Source organism: Petaurus breviceps, unplaced genomic scaffold, assembly GCF_028583685.1.
Source record: "Petaurus breviceps papuanus isolate PSGF00001 unplaced genomic scaffold, PetGlider_PUasm1.0 175, whole genome shotgun sequence".
NCBI lineage: Eukaryota > Metazoa > Chordata > Mammalia > Diprotodontia > Petauridae > Petaurus > Petaurus breviceps.
The window spans coordinates 15978771-15993889 of record NW_027185764.1 but is presented as its reverse complement, the minus strand read 5'-3'; the positions used below and the strand labels follow the sequence as shown (position 1 = coordinate 15993889).

The 15119-nt window shown below is 44.3% G+C and overlaps 1 protein-coding gene across 4 annotated transcripts in view; it reads left to right on the top strand.

Annotated features, from left to right (window-relative positions):
- MAFK (MAF bZIP transcription factor K) overlaps positions 1–11868 on the top strand; it is an 18323-nt gene extending 6455 nt beyond the window's left edge. Inside the window, exons 2-4 of one of the 4 annotated variants that reach the window (XM_069084828.1) lie at positions 4705–4821; positions 5695–5774; positions 7033–11868. In XM_069084828.1, coding sequence (XP_068940929.1) covers positions 5739–5774; positions 7033–7467 — 471 coding nt within the window. In that variant the 5' untranslated portion in view covers positions 4705–4821; positions 5695–5738 and the 3' untranslated portion in view covers positions 7468–11868. Of the gene's footprint in view, positions 1–6; positions 4822–5694; positions 5775–7032 lie in introns of those variants that run through there. The other 3 variants (XM_069084827.1, XM_069084826.1, XM_069084829.1) reach the window with 3 other exon arrangements.
- The last annotated feature ends 3251 nt before the right edge of the window (positions 11869–15119 follow it).

Here is a 15119-nt window from a genome sequence, read left to right as displayed (position 1 = left end):
CAGTAGATTTTAAGTCAGACATAATAATAGGAGGTTGATACTGCCAGTGAGAGCTTTAGTATCTGTGAACAGTTGCTAATGCAGTACTCCCTTATTTTAAGCCAATGGCGAAAAGGAAAACACTTGTTTAAAGCATGTTGGCAAATGACAATACCCTGCAATGCTTGGTTTAAACTCTCGAAAATGTTGACTCTGGTCTCTGAAAACCCTTGTGGTTTGAGCCCTGATTAATACTCTTGTTATGTACTTTCCTGACGTGTGTGACCATTGGTGTGCTACTTCCTAAATGCCAGTGGTTTCCAAATACCATTTGAAGGATATTTTTGCCCCTACTTCACGAATTCTACAGACAGCAAATTTGTGAATTTCTATGACATAGAGAGAACCCATCTCTTTGTTACCTTCCCTCTGTAAATAGATGACATGTTCTGCTGTTTGTATTATTTCAAGAAATTTCAGACCATTTTAATTGTATACCTTTAGATATGTGTACCTAAAGACCATTGTCGCACTCTAGTGATGTGCTCTTTTGGCAGTGCTACTCATAGTGATTGGAGATCACAGCCATCTCTGCTGCTCGTGGTCTTTGTGAACTGCTGTGGCCAGAAAAATGTCATCCCTCGGTGGTCTGTCTGCCTCCTGGTAATAATCCTCTATGCCTTTATAGAAGCTGATCCGTAGCTGACTCAAGGCTTTTTGTCAGATCCCCAAATTGAAGGCTTCCTACCTCGTGGGATCTGCTGAGTCTGACCTCCTTTTTCAGAATGTTTGAGAAATGGGGTAAGAAGTAAGAGTAGGACTTAAGTGGAAGGACTCCCAACCAAGGAAGTGACAGGAATAACAATACAGGACTTCTTCAAGGCCCCATAATTGGAGAGAGTACACGTTAAATCATTCAGTAAGGAGCAGTTGAAAGGCAAGTGTGGGGAATCATTATTTGATTCTGGAGAGTGGGGAGTGGGGGTGGAGAAGCTTACCATGACCAAGAAAAATAGGCACTATTACATATTTAATACTTTTTTTTTAATGGTACTATTCTGATCTATTTCCCAGTATGAGTCTCACTATCACACGTTTAAAATAGTTTTGTATGGAATTTGAAAAATGGTGTGTTTAGAAAGTAGAAGAAAACACCAGGAGAGAATCTGAAATTGGCAAACCTTCCAACTTTTACCAGTCAAGCAACCTATCTTTTCTACTTGCCATTCTGATCTGATACAGTATGTTTGTAGATAAAAAGTGATAATCAACTTTTTCTCAAATTCTCAATTTAGTAATCTGGCCTATCCAGAGTTTAAGAGAGTCTAAGACATTAACCAAAATCTCTCTTTTAAAGCCAAGTTGTTGAACTGGGTGAATAATAGTCTGGTTGCTAGAAAAGCTATTGAGTACAGTCTGCTGCAGCATTAAAAACCTTCCAGAAAGAGTCTGTGCCCCAGTTTGGTGATTGGTGGTCTGCCCTGTCCAAGGAGGCAGTGTCTTATCTGTCTTATTTTCTAAAAGTAAAATTTAAAAGGGGGAGAGAGAGAAGCTTGCTGAGGAGACATTTGTTTTTCCTTTAGACCAGGAATTTCTTAACCCTTTTTGTGTCGTGGACCTCTTTGGCAGTCTGGTGATGTCTGTGGATCCCTTCTCAGAAGAATATTTTCAAATAATTGAAGAATATGCTCAGTTTCAGTTAGAGCCTAGCAAAAACAAAAATCTAAAAAACTTTTTTTCGCCATTCAAGTTCACAGTCCCTCCCAAAACCTGTCCACAGACTCCTTGGGAGTTCATGGTTGCTCAGTCATTCAATTGTATATGACTCTCTTTGACCTCATGGACCAAATGTCCATGGCGTTTTCTTGGCGAAGATACTTCAGTGGATTGCCATTTCCTTCTCCAGTGGATCTTTTTGTCAGGCAGTCAGAGGTTAAATAACTTGCCCAGGGTCATATGGCTAGGAAATGTCTGCGGCTGGATTTGAGCTCAGGTCTAACAGACTCCAATCCTAGTGCCCTATCCACTGATCACAGCTGCCTCTGGAGTCTGTGGACCCAAGGTACAAAAAGCCTGTCTTAGACGCTGATTCCAAGCCTATTTGCATGACATTTCTCCCTTAATCTGGACCCCTAGTGATGACTTGGAGACTCCAGCTTCCTTTGGTTATGGACGTTGGGATTCAGATTTTTTTCCTTCTCTTTTATTTTGTGTTCATATAGCCTGATCCTCAAAGGATTTGGGTACTAGGTAGTGTGAAAATAGTTTTGTTCATTGCATATACATACCTAAGAACCTGTGAGATTGAGCCCCAAAGCTTTTGATGTTAAATGACTAGTTGACTACCCCATGTACAGAAGCAGTAAACATTTTCATAGGACACCATTCTATGATATCACTGACACCTTGTGGGCAGAAGATCAATTTTTGCCATTCAGGATAACAATAGCAGTCATGTATTGGAATAAGTTAATCTCTCCCTCTATTACAACCCCAACAGTTTCTTTTTGTTTTGCAATTAAGAAGTTCCTTTGAATGAAATCATCTGGGCACAGAGATGGAATGAAGTTCCAGTCTCCTCAGTGTTGATTGGTGCAAGCCCCTCATAGGAATACCAGCTTGACTAAGGGGAGGGCCATGACCCTGTCATAAGATTATAGATGTAGAGCCATGAGTGGCCTCAGAGGCCAGCTAGTCCAGCCTCCTCACTTTACAGATAAGGAAACTGAGGCCTAGAAAGGTTAAATGACTTGCATGAGTCTAGTCGTCAGAGTGAAAGGGAGATCATCTGCATACTATGTGTGTAGACACTCAACAGAATCCTGTGGAAGGTGAGTTAGCTTGTAGATAGAGAATTCACTGTGTGGACTAACCTGTATTACTATATTATTATACCTATGTTATTTCTACTCCTTGTAACAAACATTTGAATAATTAAATGTGTTACTGGACCACATACTCATCATTTATGGAGATATTAGTAGATTGATCTTTTCTCTCAGGCTCCAAAGTAGCCAATCAAATTTTTAACTTTTTCACTGAAAACTCCAAAGTCCAGTGAGTGAAAATCAAAAAATTTTTTGTTCAGTCAGTGGATTTAAGTTGTATTCCCCCCTTCACCACTTCGACTTTGCTTTTCCGGTTTCCCTCTGCCAAGTGCAAGCAGTGGGGACTCAGCATGTGTATCCTTGTAGGGATGGGAGGGGTTTCTGGTTCTGTGGGAATGTGAGCTCTCAAACTCTGTAAACAGCTGGTGACTCATTGCATAGCTATGTCACAGACTGACTGCAGGGCCTTATGCTCTGACGCTGTGTGTGTGTGTGTGTGTGTGTGTGTGTGTGTTGGAATAGATACTGAAGCCTGTTCCTTTTCGACATGGAAAAGTTTTTCATCACTTTCCCAACTGCCAGGCTCCAGCAGGTCGGTCACTGGGGCAGTTTGAGCAATGCTGATTCCTGACTATTTTTTTTGAAGCTATTTTGATTTCTCATACCAGGTTGGAGGGGGAAAGGTCTCAGAAAAGCAGTTATGTCATGTCAGACTGCTAAGGACAGATTCAAAATCCCAGGACAGGTTTTTTTCCTTTTGTCTATGATCATTCCACTGCAGCCTCTCCTGTTCCATTCATACATAGGTGTACAACTGTATTTAAGAGTTAAGTCCTTTCTGGCAATCTGAGAGTAGCTCTAAGATGCCCATCAGAACCTTTATTTCAGTATAATTCTCCTCATTTTCCTGGTGAGTGTGTGTCATTAGCATGCTCATAGAGAGTGCAGTCATGTTTTCACTAAGGGCTGTTCTGTTGGGGTTATTCTTGAAGGTTCTCTTCTGAAGATCTCATTGTACTGCATCCTTTTCCCTATTTCTTTGTAACTCCACAAAAGAGTCCTCTGGAGACAAGGTGCAGAAGGACAGACGGAGAAAGAGTAGAATACAAGATCAGAGGGCAGAGGGTCCCAGGTGCTGCTGCAGCCAAGGGATTCTGTGCCAGGGGCTCATTTATCACAGCTTGTCTCCTGGCAGCCTGTGCTGCAGGAATGAAAGTGAGACAGACGAAGGGAGATCAAAGCAGGCGGGGGAAATGGAAAATTACCCACCCTGTCTAGTCCATATCAAAAATAGAGATTTTAATGTGGCCCCATCTTTTGGAGTCAGGATCCTCTCCATCTCCAAATTTTGCCTAGCATTTGGGTGCAGGTGGGGAAGGTTAAGAGAGGGAGGTGGCAGCCTGTATACTAGTGGTTCATGCTCAGCAAAGCAGCTTGCCACCAAGCCTAGTTCATACCTTCCCTCTTGACCCCTTGGCTCTTCGGCCCCTTCCCCAGTTGTTTGGGGATATGAATAAGTTTGTTTACTGTCTGTCGACCTCGTGATGTCTTTGCACAGACATGACCCAAAGTCATTATTCCTTTTGGGCTTCTCTGTTTCCATGACTACCATCTCAGGGTTGGCTACTTTCCCAAGGTCACCATGGCAACTATCAGAGGGGAATCATGCTTGGGATGCTTTGGCTGGGTTTTTCATGAATGATTAGAATGTGTGACACAATGCAGACGTGAAAATGAGAAGGGAGGGTGGAGGGGACTGGTTGGTGGGTGGCTGGGGGGAGAACTCCCGCCAGACACAGTCTGTGTGCTCCCTCCATACACCCAGTGCTGCTGCTGCCCATCTCACTCTCCAGCTACAGGCTTCGAAATCCAGCTCACTGACTCCCTTGCTCATCAGGGACCACGGGGTAGTCTCAGCCGGAGTTCTTCCATGCTCTTCAGATCGTGGGGTCAGGATGTTGGGGGCAGCATAGGAGGAGGTGGTGATGTCACAACTGCAGTGCCCTTTTCCGCGGTAGGTACTCGATGGGCGGGCTCACCTGGCAGTATCGATGTTCTGGAGGCAGGGTGCCAGGAGGAGGGACTAGGTTTGGGTTGCAAGTATTCCAGACCAGAGTTCATTGGGAGAGGGCAAGGTGACAGCAAAGGTTGTCATCTCACTGGAGGGACTCCCTTTGTGGTTGCAGTCAGGTCTCTGGGCTTATCACTTAGACCTTGGGAAGGTGGGAAATGCTGTTTCTCAGGGTGTGGGTGTGTTGTAAAATACTGAGCAGTGCTGCTACTCAAGCAAGAGGTGTCAGGTGCTCACCCATTACCATTCTATAAATTGTTGCTTCAGTTTTCAAAACATGCTGTCAATCTCCATTACAGCCGAGAATGTAACTCCTTGTTCCATGAGGTGGAATAACACAGATTGAGGAGTGTCTATGGGTGGTGTTTCATCTGAAAAATAAGACACTTTTCCTAACAGTACAGAACTAAGAGGAATATTGAAAATCTGACCACTGGCTATTGCAGTGAGAGAAGGGGGTTGCTGATACTAGGTAGTTGTTTTAAAATAATATGTTAACCACTGGACATGGGGCCTCCTGAACACTAAGAACAAAGTATCCATGACTATGAAAATTGCATTGTAGCATCACTTTTGGGATGGTGCCCTTAGAATAAAATGGCCTCTCTGGACCTGCTTTTAAAGAAGACAAGAACTGTGTGGCTTTCAGGACTGTGGGTCTGCTTTCATCATGTTTGGAATAATATTTACAGTTAGATCCTCTTTGGAATGGAAAACATCACTCCTCTGAGAGTAGCATATCAGAAGATCCTTTTGGTGTTCTGAGCCTGGGCATTACTTAACCTGTATTTGCTTGTTTGTTTATTTTTCTTCCAGTTGCATTTTCCAATCAGTTCTGTCCAGGTGACTGTGCCCAGGTTATGACGACTAATCCTAAACCGAACAAGGCATTAAAGGTAAGAAGGAATTTCATTTAGGTGGTTTCAGGTAGATTGCAAGAAAGTTCCAGAAACTTGTGACAGAATCAGGTCCTACTGGGTGTCACCTATATGGAGTAATACCTCGCATCCATCAGAGTGTGGGTATCTTTATTCCAGAGTTCAGAGCACCTTTCATAGCAGCACATGAGTATATGTGCTCCTAACGCTACTCTCCTAACGAGGGATAAGAAATGGCAGGAGGAAACCCAGTGAGGGAGAGATGAGAGTATCTAGGGGCACCCAGTTTAGAAGATAGAAAGGCCCCATCCCTTGCTCAGCTCTGGTTCGTGGTGGGAGAATATTGAGGCTACCTAGGCTTTACTTCCTGGATGCTTTAGAGTGAAAGCCTGAGAACTACTTTTTTTGGATCAAAGATCAGTAGTCTGAGACCTAGCTCTTTAAGGGCCTGTAGGGACTGTTTCATATTCTGTCTTTGTATCTCCAGCACCTAGTAGAATGACTAGCACATAGTAGATACTTAGCAAACATTTCATTGATCTTGTTCTTTGAGCACACACAACCTCTCAGATGCCCTAGAAGGAACATCTGAAGCTTTTCCTCTGGAGCAGTAATGCTTAGAGACATGGAGAGAAGCAGGGGCATGGATAATGATTTATGGGCAAGACTTTTGTCTGCCACATGTGTTATATAGCTGGGTTTTTTTTGTTTGGGTTGGGTTTTTGTTTTGTTTTTTAGTATAGAACTTTCTGGTAACAGTGTGTGGATTTAATAGATTTCTGGAAGTTGAAGGAGGTATTATTCTATTTTGCTGTGGGGTGTGTGACTTCTCAGATTGAGATTGAAAGTTGATTTATCACCTACCTGTGTTAGAGGAGAATTCTAAAACAGCTTGTCATATAGTTTCAAACTGACTGGCCAGGCCAAATTTCTAGCTTGCCTAAGTTATATACATACATATATTCTTATTGATCAGTTTTTCAATAAATAATGAGTAACTCTGTGGTGTTCTTGAACAATTCTTCATGAGAAAAATGCTTTTCAATGCCATGTCTCCAAGTCATCACTTGTTAAGTATAGCGAAGATGCCATGTTCTATCTTTGAGGAAACATAGGGGCCGGCTCCATCCATTGCCTTGCATAGCTTTGCGAGGTCTCCACATCAGCCACCCCAGCCCTCTGCCTCCTGGCCCTGGTAGTCACAGGATGAGGTCACCTAGGCCGCACACTCCCCATTTTCATGGCTGTTAACCCTGGGCTACTGGTCTCTTGCCAGGTAAAGAAGGAGTCGGGAGAGAACGCCCCAGTGCTCAGTGATGATGAGCTGGTGTCAATGTCTGTGCGAGAGCTCAACCAGCACCTCCGGGGCCTCACCAAGGAGGAGGTAATCCGGCTGAAGCAGCGCCGGCGTACTCTCAAGAACCGAGGCTATGCCGCAAGCTGCCGAATCAAGCGGGTGACCCAGAAGGAGGAGCTGGAGCGGCAGAGGGTGGAGCTGCAGCAGGAGGTGGAGAAGCTGGCCCGAGAGAACAGCAGCATGAAGCTGGAGTTGGACGCCCTGCGCTCCAAATACGAGGCACTGCAGACCTTTGCCCGCACCGTTGCCCGGGGACCCATTGCTCCCACTAAGGTCGCCACCACCAGCGTCATCACCATTGTCAAATCGGCTGAGATTTCATCCACCTCAGTGCCCTTCTCGGCTGCGTCCTAGTGCCCCTGGCAGCTGCGGGTTAGAGGGTGGGCAGGACTGGCAGCCCTTTGAGAAGGGGACAGGGAAATGTCTCTTGTTTTTGGTCAGTCTTCTCAGTCCTGTTAAGTCGGTGTGTCCTCAAAAACAGTGCAAATCACTTGCAAAGGGACCCTCAATGGCTCTTTCACAGTGGCCTTTGATGGTCTATGACAGGAATTTGAGCTTGGGTGTAGGATAAGGGAAAAACATTTTGTTGAGCTACCCCATTCAACTCCCATTTCCTGTGTCACCCTCCTTCCCCATTCTGAGACCTTTCTTTCCACCCCTTTGTGACTATAGCAGATCTTGTTATCAAGGAAAAGTTTATTTCTTGAGGTGCCTCTTGGACATTTGGCAGCCAGGAAATGTATATGGGACCCCAAGATTGACCATACAAGGGAGCATTACTCCAGCATATTCCTCTGTCAGCCTGTGGCAACATTGTTCAAGGGGACCTCTGCACCATGTCCTTATCCGCCTGAAGAGGCAGCATCACATCTGTTTTGTGCTTAAAATGAAACTTAAGTGGTGACTCTGTCAGCATGATCTATCTGAGATGCACCAGCTAGAGAAGGCCCTCCGTTCTTAGCTCCTGTTTTCAGCTTTCTTCCCCCACCTCATCTCTCTCCCCTCTGGCCCCCAGTCATGAGGAATAAATGTTCTGGTTCCTGACATGACTAAATGCCTGGCTTCCCTCCCTGAGCAAGACCTGAACAGGAGGCATGTAGTGCAGCTTAGTTCTTCCAGGTGTTCCACATTTCGAATGCACTCAGCCCTGTTTTAGCAGTTAGCTTAGGATTCCCCGGTGCTCCAGTAAAGAAGGTGTGGAAAGTATTAGGCAGGCGTTCTTGTGTGCACTTGTGCACACATGTGCACAGGATTCCCCCCGGGGAGATATCATAGCAGTATTACCAGGCAGAAACTGAGCAGTGGCAAGGGGATGTGTGTTCCACAGAGGACTGATTGAGTACAAAGGTGTTATTTAAGGAGTAACAAAATGTTCAGGATGGTCTCCAGAGTATAACCAGCAAGAGAAATTCAGCAGGAAGGAAGTAGCATGTGTGTTAGGGAAACCAGGACATCTAGACACCCCCCCTCCCCCATATGCAAATGGCGGGGGGGGACTGCTCCTGTTGCACAGGGAGGCAAAAACAGCCTCCTCTTGTTCCAGTGGGGAGCCTTCCCCCCTGGGACCAGTTTCCAAAACAGCAGGCAGGTTATTGGACACTGGTAGAGAGGAGAGAAGCCTAGGGGTGGAGCCAGTGTACTTGTTCATTGATTTAGAGCAGATCTGCAGGTAGGCATTTCAGAGCGGAGGTCAGCTTCCTTACTTCAGTCTGGGTGAATAGTGGCTTGTGTTCTAGGGATCTGCTTTTTGGTCAGCTCTTCTCCATGTAAATGAGAACTCTGAGTCTCCAACACGTGGTCATTTTGAAGGTCCCAGAAAGGAAATAACAAAAGGAAGAGTGTTTGTTGGGGAGAAGACTTGGAGAATATAAGCAAACCTTTGGTTCCAAGGAAAGGAGATGAGAGGGATTAAGGGTGTTGGGGTGGGGGGAGAGAAAGAGAGAGGGGAATGGAGGCATCAGATCACGGATGCTCTGGCCTGGTATGTGGTGCCAGTAGAGATGCTGTCATGTACAGTACACTTGACGTAGTGGTTCCTGTTTGAGAGGAGACAGGAAGTAGCCTAGCGTGGGAAGCCAATAGGGCTTAGTGAGGAAGGGGTCAAGGGTGAAGGTTATCTTGTGTCACTGGAAGAAATTGAAAAGGAGTCTTACAGAAGAGACTAGAACGTAGTTTGAGGAAATTATTGTTGTCTTGATTGACTAAAGAAGGTAGATTGTGTACTCCAGAGAGGGAGTATGTTTTGAACTTGATTACTGAAAGTTTGAGGTTTACCGGGCGGATCCTTGAGAATCTAATTGTGCTCTTTTGCCACTGCATAAAAGATGAGGGGAATCTGTGCAACCTTGGTGCTCAAACATCGTCTGAAGCCTTTAACTTGCTTTTTCTTTCCTGAGCAACTGAGCCATCAAAGATCTCACAGTAATGTTTCCTGTGGCTCCTTCCCAATGGAGAGTAGTAAAAGCAACCTCAGAACACTTTCTGGATACCTTTATTAAACATTTGGGAAGGTGTTTATTTAGCATTACTACTTCCATATTTTCCACCTGCCCTGCTAATACATTGGTGTTGACTGTTAAGGTTGGGGAATGAAACTGAATTAGGGTCACGTTCCCTGGTCAAGAACATATTTTTTTAAGGGCTCTGGTCTCCCAGGTGCAGTCTGGATTCTTTACTCTTTGTGTAGACACCTATATGTCTGTCTATGGGGTGGAAAGTGGGGAAGAGGAAGAGTGGAATGTGACTCCTATCAGTTGACTTTGGGAAAGCCCAAATGCACCATAGCCCATGAGCAGCCCTGCACTTGGAGAAAGCTTTGTTGGGTTCATCAGAAAGAAACCTTCCACCCCATTTCCCCAGCTCCCTGCTCCCATTTCCCTCTTACTGTACTCCCTCCTCTCCTGAACAAAACAAGCTGCAGAGGACCTTAAGGGTCCTTAACCACATAGGGAGGCTATCCTAGGAGTGACACAGGCCCCAAGGGCTGAAATCTTCATTCTGTGTCTCTGCTGTTGGAATAAAACAAGAAGTAGCTGAACTTCTCCAGTGGCACTGCCATAGGGCTGAATAGTTTTCCATTTCCTGGAAGAGTGCCAAAGGGTTTGGCCAAGCTGAGAGCCGGGTCTCTACCAGTGGGCACTTGGATTCTTCCAGATAAAGAGACCTGAGTGTTAATAAAGCTGTTGCTACCAGAGCCATGGTAGGTAATCCATATTGGATATCGATAAGGACCACATGGAAATATTTAAAGAGAGAGAGAAAAAAGTGAATAAATAAATATATATATATATATATATAAAATTATATACACATTTTATCGTACAGATTTTTCGTAAGCAAAGTTTTTTTTCAAGTTTGATACTGTAAATCTTTATTAAAAATAATTGTCAGGTCAGGAGTCCCTGACCTGGCAGTTTGACCTGGGGGTAGAAAATGGGAGTGTTCCCTTCTTTATCCCTAACTTCTGCAAATGAGTCATAACCACAGGCTCTATGGAAGGAGGGATCTGCGGGCTGCTCCACACACCCAGTTTTCCCTCTTCCATTCTGAGTAGGGCTCTGGCTCTAAGGCCCATGCACTCTAAACTCTATTCTGCATGACATTCCTCTGAACCACTGCCCGAGGCTTGGGGGATGACCCCAACCACGGCTATAACTCCCACCAGATGTCATGCCCTGGCATTTCATTCCCCAGGTGCTCTAGCCCAATACTCTCCCCCACCCTGCAATCTGCTCCACGGATACCCATCCCCAGCAACAGGATTTCCTGCCAATCCCCTTTTTCCAGGGGAGGTTTCATTCTGAAGTTCTGGTGTCCAAGGCTGGAGTGTTTCTGCTCTCCTTGCTTGTGATACACAGTAAAGGCAGGTGGGGTTTTAGTATTGTTATCGTCACCTTTTTCACATATTGTTGATGCCCCCTCAGGATGGGAGGGACAGTGTTGTGCATGAATGTGTCAACTTTTACATTGAATTCTACACCTGTAAAGCCCTTCCCAGAATGCAAGGTGGAGGGCTGGGAACATTTTATCCAAGAGTTAGAGTAGATCAGTAGCTGTGCTTGCCTGACCACCTGAAGGAATTTTGGAAGTATGGGCAAACAGCTGAACAATACCTGAAATCTGAAGCTGTAGGCTCAGGAGGGAGTGATTGCATTTAGTGGAAGAGGAAGAGAAAGCAAGGCACCTGGGGGGGAGGGGTTGCCCAGGGGATAGTGCTGAGTTTGGTATCCCCTGAAGATGGTGTTGGGCAAGGGCTGGCCTGGGAAAGAGGTGACATTTTTTCTCTCTCTCTTGCCCTCCCTTTCAAATCATTGAAACTTCATTGTCACAATTTTAATATTTTGGTTGGTTTTCTTTTTTAATTTAAGGAAAAAAGTCCATGACCTTTTTGTAATGTCCTTTTTCTTTTGTGCTTTAATCTTCTGGGACCTTTACATAGAAGGCAATTCCTTTGCTTATGTTTTCCAAAACCCCAATGATAGGGACAGTCTGTTTAAGTTTTTAGCACCAGCTCATTCTGTCCTCTGTGGTTATTCAGTAATTTCATTTCAATATTTATTTTTGTGCTGCTTTTTTATTATAATATAAATTATTGAGACTATACCAAGTAATGTGGATTCCTGTTTGTATGGCGTGTAGCCCAGTGTGTGTTCATCACTTTTCTCTTCTGACAGCCACAACATAATTTATTGCTGTACATTTAGCTGCTGTGACTGGTTTTGTACCTTTCCAATAAAGCATTTTTCTGGTTTTGGACCTGGCCTGGTATTCAGTTATTGTTTTTGGACTTTGGATTGATAGGTGCTTGTGGGCTGCAGCTGCTTCATATTAACTTGTTAAAGATGTTCCAGACTTCTAGCACACCTGCCACATCACCCTCGTGCCACCCCCCCCCCCCCCCGGGCGGTAAGAAACACTGTCATCCCCAAGCAGGGACACATTGAAATGGGGGATTTAACACTGAAACAGACCTTAGAAAACATCTAGTTAATTATCCTCATTTCATAGATAAGATTAGCTAGCATTTACACAGTTTTCAGATTTGTACAACACTTTTTATGTATCATTTCATTTGGTACTTAACAGCAACACCATCGTGTAGATGTTCTTACTGTCTCCATTTTACAGATGGGGAAGTGGGCTGAGAATGGTTAAATGATTCACCCACCTGAGTGTCTGAAGCAGGATTTGAACATACGTATTCCTCCCTCCCAAGTCCAGCACTATCTACAGTAATACCCAGCTCCCTACATGAGGGGCAAACAGACCCCTGGAGGTTAAGTGGCTTGCCACACAAGTCACACAAGTAGTGAGTGGCAGAGCTGGGCTTCAAACCTAGGTCCTCTGACTCCAATTCCAGTTCTTATTCTGCTGCCCCATAACACCAACAGAATCATGCTACATTTGAAAAGTGGCCAATTCTAGTCTGAAAAAAGCATTCTCCAAACTCTGCGCAGCTAGGTCCGTATGTACACATTTGTAACCTCAGCATTGCATTGACCTGTCTTAGCAATGGAATGGCAATGGATTTCCCCCATATTCTCCAAATGTTAAAAGAACTTTAGCAACACTTCTGGCCTGTTGGATGGAGCCCTATTGGCAAATTTATGGGAGGATATGGAGAAGAGCCCATCTGCCCATCCAGACTGTAAAAGGGGAGACAGAAATTACATTCTGTCTACAGCCACCTACCAATACTTTTTTATATCACAATATCACACATTCAGAACTGAAAAGGACCTTAGAGGTCACCTAATCTAGCCTCCATTCCCTCTCTCCACCATAATGTTTACAGATTCTGAGCTGAGGGATGCCTGTAAGAGGGGTTAAGTGATTTGCCCACAGTGACGCCTCTTTGATAAGTGTCTGATATGGGATGTGAACCCACGTTATACTGACTTTAAGTTCAGTATTTTATCTGCTATACCATCCTGCCTCTCTTGATTAATGTCTCATTAGATGAGATTTGTTACTCATCCTTGTACAGTGGAAATTTCTCATAGCCTCAAAACAAATTCTAACAATGTTGTTAATCCAAATTTCTGCCCTAGCTTCACAAAGGCTTTATTAGTCATATTTCTTAACCTAAGAGTATGGATTAGAGGAGACAACCTCCCTTCCAAGTTTGGGTTCTACGATTTAAGACTGAGAGTCCATTGAATCTATGACCTCGTCGCTATAGGGGTTTCATACGTGCAGATCATCCTTATAGGGTAGCTAGGTGGCACAGTGGATAGTGCTGGGCCTGGAGTCAGGAAGACTCATCTTCCTGAAATAAAATCCAGCCTCAGACACTTACGAGCTGGGTGACCCTGGGCAAGTCACTTAAAGCCTGTTTGCCTCAGTTTCCATAGCTGTAAAATGAGAAATGGCAAACCACTTCAATATCTTTGGCAAGAAAATTGCAAATGGGGTCACAGAGTTGGCCATGACTCAACAGCAAGGTGTAGATCAACCCATGCCTGCCCATCCTGTGTGCTCTTCTCCACATTCTCCCATAAATTGACCATGGACCTCCATCCAACAGGCCAGAAGTGTTGCTAAAGTTCTTTTAACATTTGGAGAATATGAGGGAAATACATTTCCATTTCACTGAGAATAGATGGAATCATTGAGATTCATTGGCCCTCATTTGTTTTGTTTTTTGCTTTTTGGAGGGGGGAAGGCAGGGCAGTTTGGGGTTAAGTGACTTGCCCAAGGTCACATGGGTAGTGTTAAGTGTCTGAGGTTGGATTTGAACCGAGGTCCTCATGACTCCAGGGCTGGTGCTCTATTCACTGCACCACCTAGCTGCCCCCACTGGCCCTCATTTGAATATAAGCCTCTGAGGGCAGGAAATGTTTCGATTCTGTATATATGTATACATAAAATGTATATGCTTTATGTATCTCTAGCATCTAGCACAGGGCCTGGCAGGTAGTAAGTACTATATAAATATTAGAGACAATAGCCATGATGTGATCCGCAAGCTCCTCAGTGATAGGTCAGGGTTTAATTTGTTTGGGAATTGAATTAACCAAGTAGGTTTGTGAAAGCCACTCAAAAGTTCTCTATCCTACTTCAAAAATCTTGAATTTTAAATCCATCAGGGTCAGCATGTTAGGCCTACAAAGAATGTTTTGTTGTCCAGGACACTAAAGATTCTGGAAGAAAGCTGAGCCTGTCTCTTCTTGAGTTTCTGGCCAGAAGCCCCAACTATCTCCTGGTAAACTATTGTCACAGGAATGATCACATCCTAGGGAGCTGAGATAATACAGTGAGCTAGGAGGCACTCACTCATCTGGAGGGATCCAAAGCTATAGCACAAACCCCTCTGTGTGGACAGGACCACTGAGTGTTGGAGGTTTCCAAGTTAAAACTCCACCTTTAACTTCTGCCTAACCTTTGAAGTGTGAATTTGGGAGACTGGTTTGTTAAGGAGTGACAAGACAACATGACCCAAAAATTAATAGGGCTTCAGCAGCCTGGGGAAGCTATAGAAATAGCCCAAGTGGACCTTGGAAGGCATCTCATGCAGGGTCAAACTCAAGCAGAACAAGGATGCCTGACAGGAAACTGCATGTTGCAAAAAACAACAAAGAAAAAAGAGAACCGGATCTGATCTATTTTATAATATTTTTTTAAAAAATATTTCCCAGTTACACTGAGTCTGGTTTGGGCCACATTCGGGAGTATTGTGGGCCATAGGCCCTGTGTTTAACACCTGGTTGAGTTTAGTAACCCACAAGAAACTTTAAGGAAGGAAAAAAGATTCAATTAATGACATACCCGAGGTCCCATGTGTCTTAGTAGCAGGACTAGGTAACAGGTCATAGAATCATAGAGCAACATTAAAGGTCCAAGGCCAACTCCCTCCTTTTATAGATGCATGAATTGCTCACACTATCCCACAGTAACAAGGTTTGGATCACCTGGGCACTTACTTAGTTTAGCCATGATAAATTTGAGCCCATGAGACCTTTAAAAGGACCTTACTTTCCCTTTCTCCTAAAAGGAAAGAGTAGCTT